General features: G+C 34.1%; 2 protein-coding genes across 2 annotated transcripts; one reads left to right on the plus strand and one right to left on the minus strand.

Annotated features, from left to right (window-relative positions):
• The first annotated feature begins 8,120 nt into the window (after positions 1-8,120).
• On the plus strand, positions 8,121-9,934 carry LOC112035275 (uncharacterized). The gene is made up of 5 exons (XM_065766618.1): positions 8,121-8,204; positions 8,313-8,389; positions 8,557-8,945; positions 9,034-9,677; positions 9,757-9,934. Exons 1-5 carry the CDS (start codon positions 8,121-8,123, stop codon positions 9,811-9,813), a joined length of 1,251 nt encoding a protein of 416 aa, XP_065622690.1. The 3' UTR covers positions 9,814-9,934.
• Positions 9,935-10,847: 913 nt separating this feature from the next.
• On the minus strand, positions 10,848-18,219 carry LOC112035272 (G-type lectin S-receptor-like serine/threonine-protein kinase LECRK3). The gene is given in 4 exon segments (XM_065766619.1): positions 10,848-12,201; positions 12,203-13,199; positions 17,837-17,984; positions 18,136-18,219. Coding segments are annotated over 4 exon segments (2,433 nt in total). The 3' UTR covers positions 10,848-10,997.
• Positions 18,220-24,750: the final 6,531 nt, after the last annotated feature.

Consider the following 24,750-nt stretch of genomic DNA (forward strand, 5'->3'; position numbering starts at 1 on the left):
AATAGATTTCAGTGTATCAATTTCCACTAAGTTGTGGTTTGAGGACCTGACATGACTTAGTTTCTGTTAAATACTTTCATAGATTTCAGTGTATTAATTTCCACTAAGTTGTGGTCCGAGGACTTGACATGACTTAGTTTCTGTTTAATACTTCAGTAGATTTCAGTGTATTAATTTCCACTAAGTTGTGGTCCGAGGACCTGACATGACTTAGTTTCTGTTTAATACTTCCATATATTTTAGTGTATTAATCTCCACTAAGTTGTAGTCCGAGGACCTGACATGACTTAATTTCTGTTTAATACTTCAATAGATTTCAGTGTATTAATTTTCATTAAGTTGTGGACTGATTACTTGACATGACTTAGTTTTTGTTTAATACTTCCATAGATTTTAGTGTATTAATTTCCACTAAGTTGTGGTTCGAGGACCTGACATGACTTAGTTTCTCTTTAATACTTCCATAGATTTCAGTGTATTAATTTCCACTAAGTTGTGGTCCGAGGACCTGACATGACTTAGTTTCTATTTAATACTTCAATAGATTTAGAAGCACACATCACAGAAATAAGATAAATTATAAAATGATGTAAAACAGAACTTGTCAATAATAATACCTCTTTAGGTTGCTTACATTCTAAGGATGGAGTACAGTTTTTTCATCTAAATCTTCTAAGTAATAAGCACCTATCCCTGCTACGGATGTGATAGGATATGACCCTTCCCAATTAGGCCCTAACTTTCCTAAGTTTGGATTTTTGGTAGTTCCCAAAACTTTCCTAAGCACCAAATCTCCTGGAGTTAATGGCCTCAACCTGACAATCGCAAAGGAACAAAACCTAGAAACTGAAAATTCCTAATAACAATGCAATTAGAATTTGATACAAAACCCAGAAATAAAAAATTCCTAATAACAATTCAGCTTGAATTTGATCTTCTAGGTTGTTTCCCTGATTTCAATGAAATCCCTACATTCACAACAAACATAATTGAAGACAATAGGGTAAGAGTTGAAAATTACCGAGAAAGAATGGTCTGATATTGAGAGTTCCTAGGAAAGGCTTTTTTCGTGCTTATGCTAAAGGCCGCTTCATCTTCCTTCTTCCTTATTTCGGGAAAAAAGTAGAATGAAAAATGTCTCTAAATTCTGATCTTAGATTTAGCAAAAACTAAGAGAAAGGAATTTGAGAGACGTCATCTGCAAAATCATGTTTTGAAACTTTTTGATTTCTTATGCCCAATCGATGTAGTCTTTACCGTTTTGCCTCTTTCTTTGTTTCTTTCTCCGTGTCCTAAGCCTCATCACCTCTCTCTCTCTCTCTCTCTCTGCATAGCATTTTAATCGGTTAATTTTTATTTATTTATAGAGAGGCTTTTAAACAGTGTTGTAGCATTGCCAAACAACATAATTTATCACTTTTTAACTTATACGTGGTTGAATTTTAAATAGGCTTTTTTCCTACATGATGTCGAGGGCGAAAAAGTTTTCCTTCTGACAAATAAAATTTATAATGGGTTGAAGGTCTAAATCAAAACTCAACGATGGGCTTGATGCACGGCCCAAAGGCTATCGGTGAAGGTCCAAAGAATTCACTATATTTCGTGCCTTGGGCTTAGATTGGAACTGACAAGAGTGGCCCATGAACAATCCCTACAGCAGACACATCAGCATGATTAAAAAACACATTGTAAGAAATGGCCCAGTGGTAAAGTATTTTTGCAGAAAATGGCTCAGCAGTAAAGTGTTTCTGCAGAAAATGGCCTAGCGGTAAAGTGTTTCTGTAGAAAACGGCCCAACAGTAAAATGCCCCAACGGTGAGAGTGTATAGCAATGAGTGAGTAGTATAAGCAATGAGTGAGTAGTATAAGTAAAGCTGATGGAGCTTTATGAGTAGAGCTATGAGAGGTGTTTATGAGCTAAGAGCTGGGGAACTTGGTTCCTAAGCTTGAGACTGAGAACTCAGTGACTTTTCAGAGCTTAGAGAAGACTTTTTCTAGAGAGCTTTAAAAAAATCTTGGTGTGTAGCTTAGTGAGTTGGTTGTGTGTTGGTGAAGCATTAATGGAGAGTTCCATTTATATCTGGATTTTTAGGGGGTGATAAGCAAATAATCTTTGCTAAATCTTTCCTAATCTTCAGAAAATCCTTAGGAAAACGTTCTTAGGATTTTTAGCTAAGAGTAGTAAGCTCAACTTTAGAAGGTTGTTGCTGTTTTGGGTAGTAACAACTGAGTTTCTGGCTTAGCATTGAATGCTAATTAGCTTTAGCTGATGGGATTAGAGCATGCTTGAGGCTAATGATCTTGGTTATGCTGCAACTAGAATCAAAGTTCCTTAGGGCAGATTGGACCACCCCAAGCCAGGTGTCAACCTTGGAGCCCTTGTTGGGAACTTTGTTGGAATCCCCTTAGTGCCATCCAAACCACATTTCCCTAAGTTTCCCCATTTAGGGTTCATGTGCTTGGTTCATGAACCAGAGAATGCATATTTTTGGTATGAAAATGAGCTGATTTTACGTTGCTTCAGGAGCTTCACTGGCTTGGGCATGTCAGCTTTGAGTTTTTGACTGAATGAGTTGAAGGAGAAAGAGGTGACAGCTGGCTGAAGCTTTTTCAGCTTTCTGTCACATCACTTTTAGCTTTATGTCACTTGAGGAATGATGAGATTTCAGCTTGTAGAGAAAGGATTCATCCCCTGGTGGACACATGTCCCTTTTTTGATATGATTAGACAAGTTGAGACCTGATGGGAAGGAGCTCTAGTTGTTCAATTGTTGCTGGGATTTGGCTGACCAGTTCACGTGTTCTCCATTTGCTGAGATTTGTGTGTGGGTTGGCTTGACCTAGCTGGACTTTGTAGATAAGCTTGCTTGAGCTTGGTTAACCCTACAAAATGAGCGGTTTTGTCATGGGTAATATTCATGGGCTTTGTAGTTTAGTTGTTTATGGAAATAATAGACATAACTTCCATAAATTTTGTGGAAGCAATATTTTTGAGAGATGAGTAACAAATGTCAAAATAGCATTTGATTTTATAAATGTGTGCCAAAATAGCATTTGGGCTTTATGAGATAGTTGCCAAAATAATATTTGGGCTTTATAGAATAAGTGTAAAATTAATAGTAGTGTCAAATATTAATATTTGGGCTTTGAGCGTAAAATAATTGTTTTTGCCAAAATAGCATTTTGGGCTTTGGAAAATAAGTGCCAAATTAGCATTTGGGTTTTTGAGCATAAAATATTTGTTTTTACCAAAAATTGCATTTTGGGCTTTGGAAAAGTGGTTTGAGTTTTTGTAAAAGATATTGCCATGTAGCAACGGGCCTTTAGAGATGCCGGATCATACCGGATTTTAGAAATGTCGGATCGTACCGGGCTATTAGAGGTGCCGGATCGTACCGGACTTTAGCGGTGCCGGATCGTACTGAATTTTAGTGATGCCCGATTGTATTAGACTTTTAGCGGTGCTGGATCATACCGGACTTTAGTGGTGCCAGATCGTACCTAGTTTTAGAGGTGCCGGATCGTATTGGGCTTTAGAGGTGCTGTGTAGCAACGAGCCTAATAAATGGTATTGTTGGGTTTTTTGTGGAGATAGTGCAATTTTGTGGCCTAATTTTGGTAGCAATATGACGAGCATTATTTGTGAAAATTCTGAGTTGGGTAATATGTGGGATATAATAGGTAACATTTGTGGGAAGGCCCACGACAATTTATGGGCTTGTGTATAGAATATTTATGAAGGCCCAATAACATAGAGAATATTTGGGTAACATATATGAGAATATTTATGTGGGTTTAGAATAATGTGTGGGCTCATGTGGGTATTTTTGTGAGTGGGCTAATAAAATCAAGGCCCGAAAATTTGTACCTCAACACATGACAACACCTCCTTAATTGCAGAAAAAGGCTTCTGATATTATATATAGTATATAATATGATACTGATATTAATTGATGTTACTAGCTTACGTAACAAATTTTCCACCCAAAAAAAAAAAAGCTTACGTCATTTGTGGGAAATTTATGAAGGAAATTTAGAGATGCCGGATTGTACCGGGCTTTAGATGTGCCGGATCGTATTAGACTTTTAGAGGTGTCAGATCGTACCAAACTTTAGCGGTACCAGATATCGGACTTTAGCGGTGCCGGATCGTAATGGACTTTAGCGTTGCCGAATCATACCGGGCTTTAAAGGTGCCGGATCGTACCGGACTTTAGAGATGGTGGATTGTACTGGGCTTTTAGAGGTGCCGGATTGTACCGAACTTTAGCGGTGCCGGATCGTACCGAACTTTAGCGATGCCGGATTGTACCAGACTTTTAGCGGTGCCGGATCGTACCAGACTTTAGCGGTGATGGATCGTACCGGGTTTTAGGGGTGCCGTGTAGCAACGGAATTAATAAATGGTATTGTTGGGCTTTTTGTGGAGATAGTGCAATTTTGTGTCCTAATTTTGGTAGCAATACGGCGAGTATTATTTGTGAAAATTCTGAGTTGGGTAATATGTGGGATATAATATGTAACATTTGTGGGAAAGCCCAAGGCAATTTATGGGCTTGTGTATAGAGTATTTATGAAGGCCCAATAACATAGAGAATATTTGAGTAATATATATGAGAATATTTATGTGGGTTTAGAATAATGTGTGGGCTCATGTGGGTATTTTTGTGAGTGGGCTAATAAAATCAAGGCCTGAAAATTTGTACCTCAATACATGACAACACCTTCTTAATTGCAGAAAAAGGCTTTTGCTATTATATATAGTATATGATATGATACTGATATTAATTGATGTTACTAGCTTACGTAACAAATTTTCCACCTAAAAAGAAAAAAGCTTACGTCATTTGTGGGAAATTTATGAAGGAAATTTAGAGATGTCGGATCATATCGGGTTTTAGATGTGCCAGATCGTACCGGACTTTAGAGATGCCGGATCGTACCGGGCTTTTAGAGGTGCCAGATCGTACCGGACTTTAGAGGTACTGTGTAGCAACAGGCTTAATATATGGTATTGTTGGGCTTTTTGTGGAGATAGTGCAATTTTGTGGCCTAATTTTGGTAGCAATACGGTGAGTATTATTTGTGAAAATTCTGAGTTGGGTAATATGTGGGATATAATAGGTAACATTTGTGAGAAGGCTCAAGGTAATTTATGGGCTTGTGTATGGAGTATTTATGAAGGCCCAATAACATAGAGAATATTTGGGTAATATATATGAGAATATTTATGTGGGTTTAGAATAATGTGTGGGCTCATGTGGATATTTTTGTAAGTGGGCTAATAAAATCAAGGCCCAAAAATTTGTACCTACAACACCTCCTTAATTGCAGAAAAAGGCTTCTGCTATTATATATAGTATATGATATAATACTGATATTAATTGATGTTACTAGCTTACGTAACAAATAAAGTTTTGGACTTGTTTACGAGTGTTTGAATTAATTTTCTACATTATCCTCCTCTTAATTTTTTTTTCTATTTTGTGTAAAAACAATAAAAAGTGTAAGGTTTGCTACTTGGGAAAATCATGACTGTTCTTTATTCGTGTTGTGATAAATAATCCATTTATGCAAGGGATTTAGGGCCGGTTTGGTTTGAGCAAAAACATGGTGTATTTTGTATTCATTTTTCACTTTTTGTAGAACCCACCATTAAAAAACTTGTTTGGCTTTATATTTATATTCAGTTTTCATTTTTCGTATCCAAAAAATTTAGATTTAAATACAAAAAATGAATACAACTTTTTGGTATTTTTATTTTTTGAAAATAAGTATAGTGGCATTTTTGTAAAAATTTCAAATTTGTGGGTCTTACTATCACTGACTTGTCACATCAAAGAAGAGAGAGAGAGAGAGAGAGAGAGAGAGAGAGAGAGACTCTCTCTCTCTCTCTCTCTCTCTCTCTCTCTCTCTCTCTCTCTCTCTCTCTCTCTCTCTCTCTCTCTCATAGTTGTCATAAAAAAAAGTGAAGAGGAAGACAAAGCAAAAATTGATACCAAACAAAAAAATAGATAAAACAGGCCCTAAGCAACTGTTTTTTATTAACTAAGATTTTCGTCGGAGATTTCTGCCCATGATCGAAGTAGTTTTTCATTTTAGTAGATACACGTTCTATGAAAATCTAGTGCCAGTCTATAATATAGTTGGCTGAAGTATATTTTGGCATTATACTTTCTTTTTTCATTTTCCTAAATTTTTTGCAACTTCAATTTCATTCGGGTGGGTTGATTAAACATATGCCTAGAATAGTATAAATTATTTTAATCTGTTATTGCGACCCATTGCCCGGAATTTTTACCGTCAATTCAGCCAAGCCATTAAGGTTTAACTCCGGCCAGATCTTCCCTTTGGTCCAATCCACCGCAAGGTACAAACAAGGTTAACTGTGATGCAGCCATTTGGTCTTATGTTGTGATTGTCGCTTGGGACCAGGGGGGGACATTAGTTTTTGCTCTATCTAAAACAGTGAAAACCATTATCCCTGCCCAAGCAAAAGTGGAGGCAATTAATTGGGCAACTCAAGATATCTTAAGGCTAAAGTCCTCAAGTTGCAAGCTGGAATTTAAATGGACCCCTAGAAAGGTTCCAATAGTACTACTCATGTTTTAGCATCATGGTCTCCCAATAATAGATTTTCTAGTTGTTTTGTATTGGGTACAGCTCCAGATTTTTTTATTAATGCTATTGTAAAGGAGCAAACCCAGCTGGTTATCTTGTAATCCTTTTCTTGCTTTCAATAATTCTTCTTCTATGTGGATTATCAAAAAAGAAAAAAAAATGTAATCTGTTATTAATTGATATTGCCAATGTCTATAGAAAAATTTGCCAACTAGCATAATTTTTGGAAAATTTTGCTAAATAGCACCTGACTAAACTTATTTAATTATATAGTACTTTTTTGGAATTCGAGTTTGTCAAACTCAAGTTCCAAGTGAAACTCGAGTTTACCAAACTCGAGTTTTAAGCATTATATTTAATCAAAGGGTCATGTTAACGAGTTTTCTTAGGGCATTGGTTAACAATTTAGTTAAAGAAAGTTTTATGGGAAAAAAAAATTAATGTTTTGACAATTTTTTTCATTTCCCATAAAAGTAATATCAAAACTTTTTTAAAATGAATCGTTAACTAATGCCCTAAGAGCACTCGTTAGCATTTCCCTTAATCAAATTACCATAATACTTGGAACTTAAGTTTAGTAAACTTGAGTTTCACTTGGAACTCAAGTTTGACAAACTCAAGTTCCAAAAAAATGCCACATAACTAAATAAATTTGGCCCAATGCTTTTTCCCTAAATTATTTCTAAAATTATGCTATTTGGCAAAAAAAAATATGCCCAATGTCTATTATAAATCTGTGATTAGAAATTTTTTTAATGGAGCCAAACTATACATATCAAAAAACTTCTAAATCAGAATGACAGAATTATGAGTCTAAATTTGGTAAAGATGAAGTGTAAAACTCATATTTTACATCATTCAATAAGAGATTACACATCAATATTTTACTTAAAATTTAATATATCTTACCACATCTAATAATATCTTAATAAACTTTCAATTTGGTTAGATTTATATATGAGTATTAGAAATGATTAGGTGTGGTTGTACTTATTCTTAAATATGTGATAAAATGATGTGGTATGTTAGAATTAGAAAGGTAAAATGTAAATTTTACACCACATTTTTACCAAATTTAATTTCAAAAGTTTAAAACTCTCCCTCCCCTCCAAACAAAGAAAGAGGAAAGAGGTGTACTAATTAGGCCATCTTCTCCCCTCTCTTGTTAAGGCCCAATTTGCATATTTGTCCAACAAATTGGGCCGAAGCAAAGTAACATTCATTTTCTTGAACTCAGCAGCAGACCGGTCAAAGTAAAAACCCACATAGTGACCCAACGACAAATCTTGTTGCTGAATAAATGAAGCCGAAAAAACGGTACTTTTTAGTTTTAGTTATTAAATGAACCAAGTCTCAACGGTCATATTCTCATCCCTCAGAATCTTCAAATTTTCATGACCGTTTTTGTCCTTCCTCTTCTTTTCTCTCAATACCCTCTCTCTCTCTCTCACTTTCCAAACAAAGTCACTTTATGCAAGTCAATAGTATCAGTGGCTAATTATGGTGTGCTTTCTAGCTTGTTTTGGTACTTGTAAGGGTCAAAAGCATCGAAACTTGGCCAGCCTAACTCCCTCTACAGACCAGGTAAGCCCACATCCATGCTTGATCTTTCATGGGAATTTTCAGTTTTTATCAATTTTACTGTTTCTGATACATTTTTTTTTTGGTTTTACTTCTCTGAAAATTTCTTAGAGTACTCATGGGGTCGCTACTGAACCACCAAAACAAGACGACATTGAAGAACCCATTAGCCTAATCAGTGAATCAAAGTATGTTTCCCATTTGATAGAATCTAGATTCATGAAATTTTGTTTTAGTGGATTTTCTTAGTTCATTTGTAATTCTGGGTTCGTGTTATTTGTTTAACTTAGTTCCTTAATTGTTAGTTTATTTATGCAAATGTATCTGTATTTAATTCATCTATAAATTCAATCAGAGTCCCACTTGAAGAGCCAACAAATTGCGGTGATAGAAAGAAAGTTACCTTTGATCTGAATGTCAAAACCTGTGAGAAGTTATGTACCAAGGAAGTTATCAATACTTTGATTGAAAGCAATGAGAAGAAAGAGAGAGAAAAGAAAGAAGAAAAAGCTGTAGAAAGCAAATCATTTTCGGATTTGATTGCTTCGGACAAATTATCCTATCCAACAAACCATAGATACCAAAATTGCCCAGATTGTGAAGATGAATATGAAGATATAGACTTAGTAGAAAGTGACTTTGCTGATGATGAGGAGGGTGAGGGTGGTGATAATCAAACATCTGTGCAAGAAGAGTCCTCTGAGTCAATGTTTTCTTTATCCATTGATTCTAGAAAACATGTCAGTGCAAATGAAACAGGCGAAAAGGAGGTTAATAGTCCGATGCCGGTTCATGCTTCATCAGACAAGGAGCTCAAGACAATTGGGTTGAGCGCTCAAGACAATTGGGTTGAGCCCAGTTGCTCGAGATAGGAGTCAATATGTTCATTCTGTGTTGAACCCAATTGAAAATCTTACTCAATGGAAGGCGGTCCAAGCAAAAGCACTCACTACTATAAAGTATCAAGAGAAGGAGAACATCAATTTAGAGCCATATTTCAATATAGCAACTAGTCCAGAGAAGGAGAACACCAATTTAGAGCCACATTTCAATAGAGAAACTAGTCCAGAGCCTAGTTTCAAGCAGTCGAAGCGCAGTTTGAAACCAGAGTTCAGAGACCTGAAGTCTGCTGAACATGAAGTTGCAGTTGACACCAGCCTTTCCAGCTGGTTGGTTGAATCCGAAACCACACCCAAGTCAAGCAATAGCACTAATTCTGTTAGGAATGCACCATCTGAGAAACTGAATTCACCAAGAAGTCATGAAGATAGGCCAATTCTAGGAGCATTAACCATTGAAGAGCTCAGACAGTATTCTGCATCCGCGTCTCCAAGATGGTCAAGAAGCCGAAGTCCTGATGATACACCAATCATAGGTACTGTTGGTAGTTACTGGAGTCATACTGGGCAGACCATGGATTCAGGCTCAGGCTCTTCTGGCAGAGGATTTACAAACACAGGAAGCAAGAAAAGAGAGGTACTTGTGTAGTGAGTCACATAGGTAATGTGTACGCTAATCAATTTTGATACTGATGGAATGTTTTTTGGTTGTGCAGGATGAGAGAATGAAGTGGAATTCTAATCCATTTGAAGAAAGATTGGAGAGAGTTTAAGTGTAGCATGTCTTTTAAAAGATGGTTTGGGAAAAAGGTGCTTCTCTTTGGGTAGTTGGTTGATATTCTCTTGAATATGTATTGTTTATATGTATGTGGTCCTACTTATTTAAATTGTCTTGCGAATGTGTACTTAGTGATGATTAATGAAAGATGCAAAAATCTTTTTTTATTATTATCATTAATCCTTTTATTTTCTCCATTTGGACCAGTTCAAAAGTAATACATATGTGGGGAAACAATTAAGTGGAGAGTGCCAGGGACTTGGAGACTAGCGATTTAACAAATTAACACTTGAGACAGATGCATTTTTTTTTTCACTTACTAATGACACCTTGATGACACACTCCACTCTGAGTCTCTGATTGACTGAAAACTCACACCAAAGCTACACACGCATAAGAAATATGCTCACAGAAACCTCACCACCACACACTTGTTCCCATCACCACATAAAAAAGTGTCTTTTACACGCAACTTGGTTACATGGGGACACTTGCTTTATGAAAGGGCCAAGGCTTCCTCACATAATATGCTTGTGTCAGTTGTTTTACTGGCTTAGCTGCAATCCTATTAATGCTTTATCCTCTCTTCAATATTTGTGTTTGTCATTTCCTGGAGGCAAGAGATCACGATTCTCATAAGCCATAATAGACATCCCTGATTCTATGCTATGCCATGAGCTTTTCGAGTTTGCTTCCAAGTCTTCCGTTTCCACATTCGAGTGTCAAATAAGATACTTCATACTGTTGCAAAGGAAAACAAATAGTGCATTATCAATAACGTTCCCCTATTCAATCGCATGGTATACCTAGGTCTTATTGGTTTGAGGTATGATGTAAACCCGAAGGTCTCATATTCAATTGACCACATTATTGATATTGGGTTTTTTGGGATGTCTCATGGGCAGGGGAGTAAAATATTTTAGCCAAAGGATGGGACACCCTTTTCTTATATCAAAAGGGGAAAAAAAAAAGTCCTTAGAAAAGATAAAGATTACAACTGTTTATGATTTATTGGTCAACTCAAACCATACGTTTTAATTTAATTGGGACGCTTAAGGAACTGTACTAACAAGGAAAACCATATGTTGGCATCAATTACAAGACTATTTATTGCGAATTTCTTCCAAACCCTTACATTTTTGGGTTTGGAGACGGATACTCATACAAGTACAGAACCATTTATAGGGTAGTAACAAAGGAATTTGGACTTGGAGGAATTGGAACATGTATAATTCCTTCTAGCATATGCAGAACATTCTTCATGGAAGGACGGAGAGATGGCTCATAAAGAGTGCACCAGAGTCCCACTTTAACCATTCTTTCCAGTTGTTTTTTGTTAACCTCTTCATCAGTCACTAGTTGATCTAAGTCACCAGCTTCAAAGCAATGGTTTGCCCAATCTTCAAGAATAGCTTTCTCTTCAGGAAGATCCAAGTCCACACATTTTCTACCACAAATCAGCTCGAGCAACACAATCCCAAAGCTGTAGACATCTACTTTGACGGTCACGGGCTGCTTCCGATGCCACTCTGGTGCAACATACCCCTTAGTCCCTCGAATGCCAGTAAAGGTTTTGGTTTGGTCTGGCTTTAGAAGCTTTGCCAATCCGAAGTCAGAGATTTTTGCATGCTTATATTCATCCATGAGAATGTTATGAGGCTTTATATCACAATGAATGATCTGTGGCTCACACTCTTCATGGAGATAAAGAATTCCTCTTGCTATGTCACGAGCAATTTCCATTCTATCATCCCAACAAGGTTGTTTTTCAGGTGTGAAAAGTATATTTGCAAGTGAACCATTGCTCATGTACTCATATACCAAAAGTCTTTTTTCTCCATCATAGCAATACCCGAGTAGATGGAGAAGGTTTTTGTGGTGTGTTCTCCCTATAACTTTCATCTCAGTTTCAAACTCTCTTTGCCCTTCAGCCAACACTTTCTCTAGTCTTTTGACAGCTACAACCTTCTGACCATTCTGTATTATTCCTTTGAAAACAGTCCCGAATGCTCCTCTACCCAACTCTTCCTTGAAACCATCAGTCATTGACTCAAGATCTGAACAGGAAAATGATTGTGGAGCAACATCCTCACTAAAGCCAATATATCCATTATTGGAAGTCCTTGTATATACCCTGCCACGATTTTTGTAAATATGGTTTCTGTATATTGCAGTTCCAGAAATCACAAACATAAAGATTCCAAAAACAACAAATGAGATGCTGATAACAAGGATGTCCTTTCGAAGCTTTTTTTCGCTTCCCATTTGTGCAATTCTAATTTGGGTGGATGTATTGGTTGTAATTATACCCACCTTGACAAATGCTATGTTTGTATCTGTTAGTGACCTTCTTCCATATCTCAATGGCAAATTTTGCTTTTTGAGCATTGAACATAGCAACTTCACAGTTACAATCCTCCAAACATGCTGCTTTACAGTCCTTTTTGCTTATTGACGACAGATGGGAAAAATAATTTTCGTCCCATTCGGTATTAAGAACTTCTTCCATGGTGTATTTTAAACCTCCATCTTTGCTTTTGCAACTTTCTACAGAAAAATTCCTTTCGCAGCCTGAGCTCTGATCCCCCTGGTTGATAGCTGCAAATCCCGGAAGACATTTGCAATTAGCTTGTTGATCATTTATAACACAAAATGCGTTGAGGCCACATAATCCCTTAGGAAGACACATATCATTTGTAGATGACCATAAGACTGACAAATTACCATTCTGATGTAAATTGTATGAGTATAGTCTCAAGATCCCATCGGCATCAAGTCTCATAAGGTAGACTATATCTTTGGTTGGAGATCCTCCTTGGGTCAGATTGGAAAGGTATGTGCCAGTGGAATTTAGTAGGTAGAGTTGGCCATTGACATCAAGACATAGTGTCACGTTATCTCCATCTCCATCGGTGTAAGAACGCCAATAAGAAGATGGAGGGTCTGTGGTTCCTACTGGATACTGCACAAGGTTTCCATCTTCTTGCATTGCAAGATGGAATAATCCGGTTGACTTGTCATATTCTGAAATGCTAGAAAATAGTTCTTTTCCTGCTGAGAGATGCTGACCCTGTAAGATTGTATCGGTTGGATAATCGAAGGTTTGCCATACTATCTCTTTAGAATTAAAGAGAACAAAGTTTCCAGAATCAAGCATCGATGCTGATGTTGCACCTCCAGGACTAGCAATGCCTGTCTCTTTGCCTTGTGCTGATTGCAGGAGAAGCCCACCATCATTAGTGAAATTCAATGTGACATCACCGGGTGCCGGAGGATCGTCTTGATTGGCTGTCCACACTACTGTCTTCTGAGGAATCCCAGCAAGGAAAACTCCTACAGCATAGCCATTGGCTTGTTGGTAGAATCCAAAGGCATATAAACCTGAATGTGACAACCAAGAAGAGTTGGTGGTGGGTGATAAAGAAGAGCCCAAATTTATAGTAGATTGCCTTTGTTAAGCTTCAACATTGCAAATTGTTAAGAGAAGAAGAATAAGATTGCAGCCATAAAAAGATGAATTTTTGTCTTTCTTTTTTTGGGTCAGTTTGTGTTTAAAATTACTTCGGGTGTCAAGGAAGCACTCTGAACTATATTTAAAGCCCATGAAGCAAACAATGACTCGAGTATGGGAATAGCCTGCCAATTTTTATACTCAATCTTTCATAGGCTAACCCCTGCAACACACTGCAATTTGAGAGTGCCCAGTAAAAATTTTTGAAAAATTTTTGAAAATTTTTTGGCTAACCCCCGCACTACGCTGCAATAATATTTTAGAGTGCCTGATTAAACATTTTAAATTCGAACATTTGACTTGATTTTGAAAATTTTTTCTCGCACTTTGAAATCATTAAGCTTGTTTTAGGTACAACGCCATAATCTCCACTATTGGTGATACAAGAGATATCATTGCACCCAAATACATATTAACTTGTAATAAACGTTTAGTCTCGTGGCCTCCCATTTTCCTTATAATATTTTGTTGTCCTATTTCTTCCTCCTATCATATCCCTGTAACAATAGAAAAATAAGACTGAAAGAGAGACATCTATTACACACTTGATGGAGATAACATGCTGTAAAACGAGGATTACTCTATTGGGTTGTCTAGCTATAATATTAATCTCATCTTGCATGAAAGAAAAAAAGAAGCTATAATCTTGTTTGATGATAAATTTTAGAGTATAAAATTTAGTTACAAACTTAGTTGGAGCCTTAGGCTTCAACCCATAATAAGAAGATGGCATGTGTTCCTATCATGTGCGTCGTGTGTGACTTATTTAACTACACTTAAGTGATTGTATACAATTATTTTAAGTTATGTGTAACACATGATAGGGAGACATTTTCCTCTTGTGGGTTGAAACCTAAGACCATAACAAAGTTTGTAGCCAAACTTTATTCAATTCTAGATGATCATCAAGTTATTTCATGCTCAGTGGGCCATTTTGAATTACTTGACTATGTAGGAAAGATACTTTTGCCCCCTTGTCTGCGTGTCTTAGAAAAAAGACTAAAATGTTGGGATTCTTGAAGTTATTCAGAACATAAGTAAGGCTTTCTTAAGCCATCGTAAACGTAGAAGAGAGAGGAGATATTGTTGCATTGTTGTATGCCAAGCATTTATGTGGAATACAAAAAAGATTGCTATTTGCGACGAAACTTTTTCAACGACTACAAAAAGCTGTCATAAAAATTAGCTTTTTCGATGGCAAGTCTCTTCCGTCGACAATGACTCGTCAAATATTAACACATTTGTGACGGCAAAATGAGTTTGTCAAAAATGCCTATTTTTTTTTGTCAAAAATGCCTATTTTTTTTTGGAGGGAAGTGTTCCCGCCTTACTTTTTAGGATGGCATAAAAATGTTTGTCGCTGGTAAAGTATTATTTACGACGACTGAAGAAAAACTGTCAAAACTATTAACACTTGTGACGGCTTTGGTACATCGAAAATGCAGAATATATATTTTTTATGGTGTTAGTATTTGCGACAAACAATCTTCCATTGTAAATATAAAAGAGGGTATTATTTACGATGATAGAAGAAACACCGTCAGCACTATTAACACCTGTGACAGCCTTTGTGCATCGAAAATACAAAATATATATTTTTTATGGTGTTATTATTTGCGACAAACATTATTCCATCGTAAATAAAAAAAAGGGTATTAGCAACAGACATGAAGCCATCAAAAGTGGTAAAATATTTTTGAGGGAAAATTTCCCCCTTGCTTTTCACATTTGTGACAACATTTATCCATCGCAATTAATTTTTTTTATTTTTCTAATTGAGTTTGTATTTACGACGAACATGCTAACCATTGTAAATAGTTAATTTGCTTTAAAAGAGAGAATGTATTAGTAATGGAATTGGATCCCTCCCAATAAATAATATTTGCGATGGACCTATGCCGTCGACATTGGTAATTTTTTTAAAAGGGGTAAATCATGCCCTTATTTTTCATGTGTTTGATGGTTTTTTCCATCACTATATATTGCATTGTTATTTGTGACAGACGTTTTGGTCGTCGTTAATAGTTAAAATTTTCATAAGAAAAAAAGGTATTAACGACGGTAAGGTAAATTTGTCACAATAAAAGTGATTTCCAACATACATATGGCCGTAAAAAATGATTATTTACTTTGAATGGTAAATTTTCCTCAATTTTGTCATAAAACTCTACAATTTTGTCTTGATTTTGAAAACAACAAAAAAAATCTGAAAAAACCCTCTAAGTACATGAGGGCAATTTTGGTCATTTTAGAAGTAAAAAGTATTTTGATCATTTTGAAACTTTTAGGGGCACTTTCATCACTTTAGAAGTTTATGGGTATTTTGGTCATTTCCTAGCTTTGATGGCATATTTCAACCATTTTGAATGGTTGGATTGTGTCAATGGGTTAGTCAAAGTTTCCTAGTGGATGGGTACAACAACATGTGTCCATCATGAAACTAGATGGAGATCCAAAATCTGACCATTGGATTGGTAGAATGTGGTGAAATATTTGTGTTTGTAAATTATAGTGAGACAGTCAGATTGTGAAACAGAGTAGTCAAATCTTGCGAAACTTCGTCAAAGTCTATTAAACTTGGTCAATCTTTGGTCAAAATTCAAAGTTGGTTCTAAGACCACTGGATTTGTTCAAATTAGGTTGTTCATTGAGGTTTTAAGTGGGTTTTGGGTATTGATCAGTGTTTTAAGGTTTTTTTTTGGTTTTTATGTTTTTATTAGTTTCAAGTTTTAATAGGGCAAAGTCAGAAGTCATATGCAAATTCATTTGAGGTCATTTTGTAAGTTTTTGGTTGTATTTTGCAGATCATTTTCTCGATTCTTAGTAATACTTATATAGTGTATAACTCTTTTAATTATTAGAGTATTGTATATTTTTAGTGATTGAAGTTTCATTATAGGCAGATATGACACGCATCCATCTTGTGCCATCGTCAGATTTAAAATTTGGCCATTGGATTGAAAAAGTAGGATAAAATATTGGTTTTGATGAATTTTGAGCTCAATCAAACGGTTGGATTAGGAGAATGTGACCAATCAAAATTTTTTGGTGTGTTGGTACAACAACACATGTCCATAATGCTCTAGAATCAAATCCAAAATCTGACCATTGGATTGGAAGAATGTGGTGAGATATTGGTGTTGGCAAAGTATGACATCAGTTAAACAGCCAGATTGTGAAAAATGAGTAGTCAAAGTTTACAAAACTTGGTCACTATTTGGTCAAACATGATCAACTATCGAAGTTGGGTCTATGACCACTCGATAGGATCAAATTATGTTGAGTAGGGAGGTTTTGAGTGTGTTTTGGGTATTGGGTGTTGGTCAGTGTTTTAAGGTTTTCTTGGTTTTCATGCTTTTATTAGTCTCAAGTTTTAAAATGACAAAGTCAAAAGTCGTATGCAAATCCATTCGAGGTCATTTTGTAGGTTTTTGGTTGTATTTTGCATATCATTTTCTTGATTCTTAGTAATATTATAGTGTATAACTCTATTAATTAGTAGAGTATTGGATATTTTTAGTTATTGAAGTTTCATTATCGGTAGATACGACACACGTCCATCTTGTGTCATAGTTAGATTTAAAATTTGACCATTGGAATGAAAGAGTAGGATAAAATATTGGTTTTGATGAATTTTGAGCTCAATCAACAGTTGGATGAGGAGAATGTGACCAACACACCAAGAAAATGTTAATAGGATGTCAAGTGGAAAATGTTTTTCCCTTCAAATGGGGTGGTTTTGCCAAATAAAATACATAATTTTTTTTAGTAGTTATTATTGGTTATTAATTTGGTATTTTTTTTATCCGTATATGAGACAACGACATGCATCCATCATGCGCCAAACTCATATTCAAAGTTTGACCATTATATTGAAAGAGTGGGGATTGTGTCAATGGGGTTAATGGCGTATTTTAGCCATTTTGGATGGTCAGATTGTGTCAATGGGGTTAATCAAAGTTTCCTAGTGGGTGGGTACAGCAACACATGTCCATCATGCAACCAGATGGAGATCCAAAATTTGACCATTGGATTGGTAGGATATGGTGAAATATTTGTATTTGTAAATGACAGTGACAATCAGACGGTTAGATTGTGAGAATAGAGTAATCAAATCTTGCGAAACTTCGATGGCATAATCTATCATATTCTAAAATGCTAGAAAATAGTTCTTTTCTTGTTGAGAGATGCTGACCCTGTGAGATTGTATTTGTTGGATAATCAAAGGTTTGCCATACTATCTCTTTAGAATTAAAGAGAACAGTGTTTCCAGAATCAAGCATCGATGTTGATGTTGCACCTCCAGGACTAGCAATGCTTGTCTCTTTGCCTTGTGCTGATTGCAGGACAAGCCTACCATCATTAGTGAAATTCAATGTGACATCACTGGGTGCTGGAGGATCGTCTCGATTGGTTGTCCATAGTACTTTCTTTTGAGGAATACCAGCAAGGAAAACTCCTACAGCATAGCCATTGGCTTGTTGGTAGAATCCAAAGGCATATAAACCTGAATGTGACAACCAAGAAGAGTTGGTGGTGGGTGATAAAGAAGAGCCCAAACTTATAGTAGATTGCCTTTGTTGAGCTTCAGCATTGCAAATTGTTAAGAGAAGAAGAAAGAATAAGATTGCAGCCATGAAAAGATAAATTGTTGTCTGTTTTTTTTGTTTGTTAGTCTTTTTAATTAAAATTACTTTGGGGTATCAAGGAAGCACTCTGAACTGCATTTAAAGCCAATGAAGCAAACAATGACCCGAGTCTGGGAATAGCCTGACAATTTTTTTACTCTATCTTTAATAGGCTAACCCCTGCAACACGCTGTAATGATACTTGAGAGTATCCAATAAACATTTCAAATTCGAACTTCACTGGATTTTTGAAAAAGTTCATCCCACTTCAAAAGAATATTGTTTTAGGCACGACTCCATTATTGTTGATTAAAAGGAAATGTCATTGCATCAAAATTTATATATTATAAACTTCTATTTTTTCACTTTATTCTCTACCAATTATGACGTGTCGTGTATTTTTTTTACTTTTGTTGCAGAATAACCAAAGTTTATAATGGAAAAAAAAAAAAAAAAAAAAGCCAAATATATGACATATCTTAATTGATGAAGTATAAGGTGGAGTACAAAAAATCGGACAAATAATTTTTATCCTATAGCATAGTTATTAATTTATGATCATTTAAAGTTTTTGGAAGCATGTAGGGTATAAGAATCAATGTAATTCAAGTTCAACAATAGATCTTTCAAAATTTGTATTCATAAAAAAAGGTATAATATTATTTAAAGTTATATTAGGTATAATTTGAATATATATATATATATATAAATAACTTAATCTATTTAGATATTATATCCATAGATATGTTTATAGTAACAAGAATAAAATTAAATGTTTTTTTAGGGGTCAACTGATATTTTTCTTGTGCACTATTTATAAATATAATTAGGATAAATTATATCAATCTTGCTTGAGATTTCATGGAGTAACACTCACCTCCAAATGTTTTAATAAATGACACTCTAATTCTTGAGGATTTATAAATGTGACAGATAAGTTTGTCTTTCTCACATCCACACTACCATTTAGTGGAATATTCTATCAATAAAGTATTAGTGTGAGAGGGGATGAACTTATTTCAGTTATTTGTTACATTTATAAAACCTTAAAAGTTGTGTCATTTCTTGAAACTCTTGAGGAGTGTCATTTTGCAGAACTTCAAAGTAAGTTGGTATATTTTACTCATATATGTATAAGTTCGGTGTGGGATGATGCTTAATTGTTCTTTAATTCTACAAGTTTGGTGCCATATTTTAAACACAATAGTAAAATACACTTTGATGTGAAGTACAAGATCATGCTCAATTGAATTTTGACGTATATGTTATTACTTCGATTTAACACTCTTTGTTGGTGTCACATTTGTGCGGTTTCGAATCATTCGTTTTTGTAAGTGTTCGCTTAATCTGTTCAACATCCACTTGCTTGAAGTGGAGTTGCATATGTAAAAAACAACGTTGGAAGACAATTGGAATCATCATTCTATTTCTAGAGTAGATCAAACTACTGGAAGCTGCAATGACTTCTTCAAAAGTAATTATGTCGAGTTCAATGGAATTTACGATGGGTTGGAATGGTTGGACCAACCTGAATCCCTATTTATTTATTTATTTATTTTTTCTATGATATATCGTATGACTTGACCTGGAGTCCACTTCAAATTAAAAAATTTGGAAGATAACTTTTCTTGATTTGTTGACAATTTCTATAGTTTGAACGCGATTTTAACTACAGAATATTTAGTATTAAATAATGTTTTTTTTCTTTTTATAGGACTTATTAAATAATGTTATTTGAGCTTTTTGTTTTTAAATTTAATTACAAAGAGAGACTTTATCAACTACGAAATATGAAAATTACGAAAAAGGCTCGGGCATTGTTTCTACAACGGGATGTAGGACATTATATACCGTGTAACAAAAAAAAAAAGGGATCTTAAACTATGATCTTCTATATCAAGTGGATGTCTCTCTTTGTATGTATAAAAAAATTAGTTACATATATATATATATATATATATTTCACTATAATTTTTTTTATAATAAAAATTAAAATCTAACCTTTAAAAAAAAAAAAAAAATTTAAATCGGTTTGACTCACACCTTTAACAAGTCATTATTAAATAAAAATAATCGAAATCCATATAAATTGTGACTAAAACCTAACACTTTCTTTTTCTTTTTCTTTTATAATCAATAATTGAGAGATATGACATCAGTAAGGTGTGATATTGAGAAGAGGTTTATCACTTGCTTCGCGACACTAACTGCCGCATGCAGTTTTGGTGTTGGCGTGTGAGTGTATTCCCTTATCTCATCCCTCTTCCCCTATATATAGGTGTGTGTGTTTCTCAAAAAAAAAAAAAAGAACTCAGTGTTGTTAAGTCATCCCACATCGGTAAGGTGTGATATTGAGAAGGGGTTTATCACTTGCTCTGCGACACTAACTGCCGCATGCAGTTTTGGTGTTGGCATGTAAGTGTATTCCTTATCTCACCCTCCTTCCCCTATATATAGGTGTGTGTGTGTGTTTGTGTGTGTTTCTCAAATAAAAAAAAAAAAAATTGAGAGATGTGAGATTTGAACCCTATATGTTTTTGTTAAAACTAGTAGGTACCAACCCGTTGAGCTATACAAGGCTCTTGGCATGACTAAAACCTATCTAAAAAAACACATGTGATGTGGAATTATAAGACCCGCCTTCACACACTATACAAGAAATGTGACTAAAACATGAATAGTAAAATTAATGTTATATAAAATAATGTCCAAATTATATCATATCAAATCCTTCATATACTGTATGATAAACATTGTGTTAATTATTTACATTTTCGTTTTTTATTGCTTGTTCACTCAGAAATAAACATAAATTTTTTTTACCAATATAGTATCCATTGATATAAGTAGTAGGCTAGTAGCTTAGCAAATAAAACTGAAACAATATTAACTTAGATTTATTTTTTAAACAACATTATTCTATGAAACAATATCGTGCTAATTCTAAGCACCAGTAATTCAAGTGAAAAAACAAGAGCTAATAGACAATCCGCATGCTTATAAATAAGCATCTATAACAACGATCCCTGTAAGGAGATAAGGGAAAATGGCAAACATGAATACCACCTTTGTACTTCTTCTTAATCTTCTTTACCTTCTTTTGATAACCGAATCTATTTCACTTGAAGCTGTACCATCCAATTCTATTGCTGTAAATGCCAACGTGCGTTGCATTGAGATAGAGAGAGTAGCCCTTCAAAAATTCAGAAAAGGTCTTAAGGATCCATTCAGTAGGCTTTCTTCTTGGGTGGGTCAAGATTGTTGCAATTGGGAGGGCATAGGTTGTAACAATCAAACGAGCAACGTTGTAAAGCTTGATCTTGGAAGGAGGGCCCCAAAATATATTTTAGAAAAGAACGGGTGGTAGGCAAAAAAAAAAAAAAAAAAAAAAAGGTTTAAGATGAATCTAAAAAAATCCGGCACATCCTTTTGACTAAAAAACAAAATTTCTATTATATCCGGTTAAACATTGGTAGCACAAAATTTTTTTTGGTCAAAACAAAATCAATTGTCCCAAAAATGACATCATTATCTTCTAGACAAACCAAAATTCAACAAGATAAACTACAAATCCGGTCTAAGAAATTAACCACAAAACAATCACAAATCAAAACAAATAAAAAACCTCAAATCCCTAAAATTTTTACTGTTTCTCTTTCTCATTCTTGCTCTACTTCTTTCTCTCAGCTCTTGCTCTCCGCTTCTCTCATTCTTTCTCTCCACTGTTGCTGGCTGCTGGGCTCAAGTTTCCTTCGATCTAAATCATCCGATCACATCTGATCTGAAAACTCTAAATTGACTGAGGAGTGAGGACTGCCGATTGCCCTTTTTTTTTTTTTTTTTTTTGGCTACGTTTTGATTTTACAGATGGATGAGTTTTGACTTTTGAAGCATAAGGCTTGGCTTTCTCTACTTTTTATTTGTTAAGACTGGGCCTGTTTATATTGAGTTATGGCCGGACGTTTGGGCCTTCAAGCTTTTTTTTTTTTTTTTTTTTTAAATTATTATTTATTATTTATTATTAAAGGTGTAATAGGATTTGTTTTGTGTTTTTTTTGTAGGTGGGTCTTATTAATAAGACTTGTGTGGTCATCTTGGCATCTTCTTGGCTGGGCTGGGCTGGGCTGGGCTAGGCTGGGCTTGTATTTTTGTTATGATGTGCTTAATTTTTTTTTTTAATTTTAATATTGTGTTTATATATATATATATATATATATTAGTTATTGGTAATATAATGAATAAATCTTTATTTATGCAAGTTGAGATTGCTAAAAGCTTGTTATTGTTCGGTGAAACTATAACAATACTATTTATATAAATCATGTTCCATTTCTCATTTGCTCTACACTTGAAAATTATTTTTTATTTTAGTTTTATAAATATATTGTTTGATTAGAAATGCCTACTACAAAATATGCATCTGGATATGAAAAACTTAAAAAAAGAAAAAAAAATTAATTGAGTCTCAAAAAGGATCAATGGATAAATTTGTTATTAGTAATAAAAAAATATAACAAAAAATTTAGATTAAAATATCACAAATGAGCAAGAAATTCACCAAAAATAGATTTTAAATGAAATATATTATAGGCTAAAATGCAAAACTGACCCGCTAAGTTTTTTTGGATTTCATTTCAGTCCTCTAACTTTAATTTCGTTCATTTCAGTCATCTAACTTTTAAGTTTATTCAATTAAGACTTTTCCATCAACTTTTGTTATATACTGTGGTTAATTTTTCAATTTTTAATTTTTTCTTCAAATTTTTTAAATTAAAAAAAAATTCAACTAATGATTGAAAAATATTTTTCAGTTTTTTTTTCAAAACATTTTAATAAAAGTTGACGAAAAAGCCTTAATTGAATAAATTTGAAACTTAGAGGATTGAAATGAAATCTGAAAAAACTTAGAGGGTTGGTTTCGCATTTTAACCTATATTATAATATAAAAATATTAAATAAATATTAATATTTTAGCATACCCGAACAGCTGCCTCCCTCAATTACACAACCCCATCACCTTTCAGTTTTCTCCTCTTCCTATTCTGCAAATTCATTGCTTTTCACCCATTAATAAGTTTGTCAAGTTTTATTTGCTTATGCTATTTCTATCCATCCTCTTCTTTTTGTTGTAAACAGAATAATAACCCATTTATCTCCTCTTGATGTCTCTCCCTTCTCAGAATTCAATCAAAACCAACATCGTCAAACCCAAAGCCAAAGTCTCTAGCATCACTGAATGTTTGATTATTTGTAGAAAGTGATTCTCATTCGGAGCTTCCATGGTGGGTTTGTATTGCCTTTGTTGCTCCTAATAAGTATGCTTTGCAATTGTCCTCATAAGGTTTTTTATTTTTATTTTTTATATAATAAAATATTTCACTTTTGATTATTTGTATTATTACCATTATTTTTGTTCTTTATCTTTTTAGCCACTCTATTGTGATAGGAAGATCATCTATAATGAGCAAATTTGATTTTAATTTGATTTTACCACTTGAATTGAGCTAGAAATAGAATTTAATTGCAACCAAAAATATATAATTGATTTTAGCTATTAGGATAGTATGACTTATGTAATGAGTTTTCTACAGCAATGTAAGTGGACTCATTTTTATTTTTCCATGGCAGTTTAATGAATAAAATTTATGCCATCTTTGTATTGTGTTTGTTTTCATTGTAACTTATAATTTATGAGTATTTGGGGTTACTTCTAGCTGTTGACTCATATTCGTAGGGAGAGAAACAATATAGCCTTATTTAGTAGAAAGCTTGCACTCAAATACACCTATTATGCAGTAATATGTATTAGTTTCATTTGCAAATTGCTTTTTTCATAATGTTGTTGCTTTAAATATATAGCCACATATGTATATGTTTACTTTGCTTGATGAAAGTCATTAACTTTAGGCTATTTTCTCATATTTGTTACAACTTTAGTAATTAATTGGAGTTTGATCTCTTTCTACAAATTAAAGCCCCAAACAAACTATTTGCTTCTCTTCAGAATTAAGGGCTTTGCTTGATGTAAGTCATTAAGTTTCAGACTTGTAGCTCTTTTGATGTAAGTCATTAGGTTTTAGCTCTCTCTCTCTCTCTCTCTCTCTTCATTTTTTTTTTTTAAGATTTGATTTGATGTTAATTTTGATTTAGATTTGATTGGGTTGGAAGTTGGAACTTGAGTTGGGTTGCTTCATCAAATTGTTTTTTGTTCCTTTCTTCAAATCAATTAATCGCTTTTTTGGACACAGATATTTACTTAATTATGTTTAGACCTCTTAAGTTGTACCATAAAATGTGAATTTGTAGGTCATAGAAATCTTAATGAATTTTTTGGTTGAAGCATTATGATGTTGAAATATCTTTAAAGAAATTAGAGATTTACAAAAGGTTTCCATTGACTTCTTGCAATGCAGTTAATATTGATCAAACTTCTTAATGGAAACTATATCCATGGTTGGAACTTTTTTTTTCTTTTTCATTTTCGCTATTTTATGATTTTGTCTTTTACTTTTTCCCCATAGACTCAGTAATCTTATTTTGTGTTTCTTATATTTACTGATGGTTATGGTTTTTGTGCAATGGTTTGAATATTGAAATGGAATAATATATATATATATATAATTAGCCATATGAAAATTTTGTGGTTTTACAATCAGTGTGATCATGCATCTTTGGTTTTTTCAATTTTGGCAGATTATATTCTTTGGTTTTCTAAATAAATTATCTCTCTCTTTCTCTTTCTCTTTTTTTTTTTTTTTTTTTTTTTTTTTTTTTTTTTTTTTTTTTTTTCTTT

Source organism: Quercus suber, unplaced genomic scaffold (assembly GCF_002906115.3).
Source record: "Quercus suber isolate HL8 unplaced genomic scaffold, Cork oak 2.0 scaffold_726, whole genome shotgun sequence".
NCBI lineage: Eukaryota > Viridiplantae > Streptophyta > Magnoliopsida > Fagales > Fagaceae > Quercus > Quercus suber.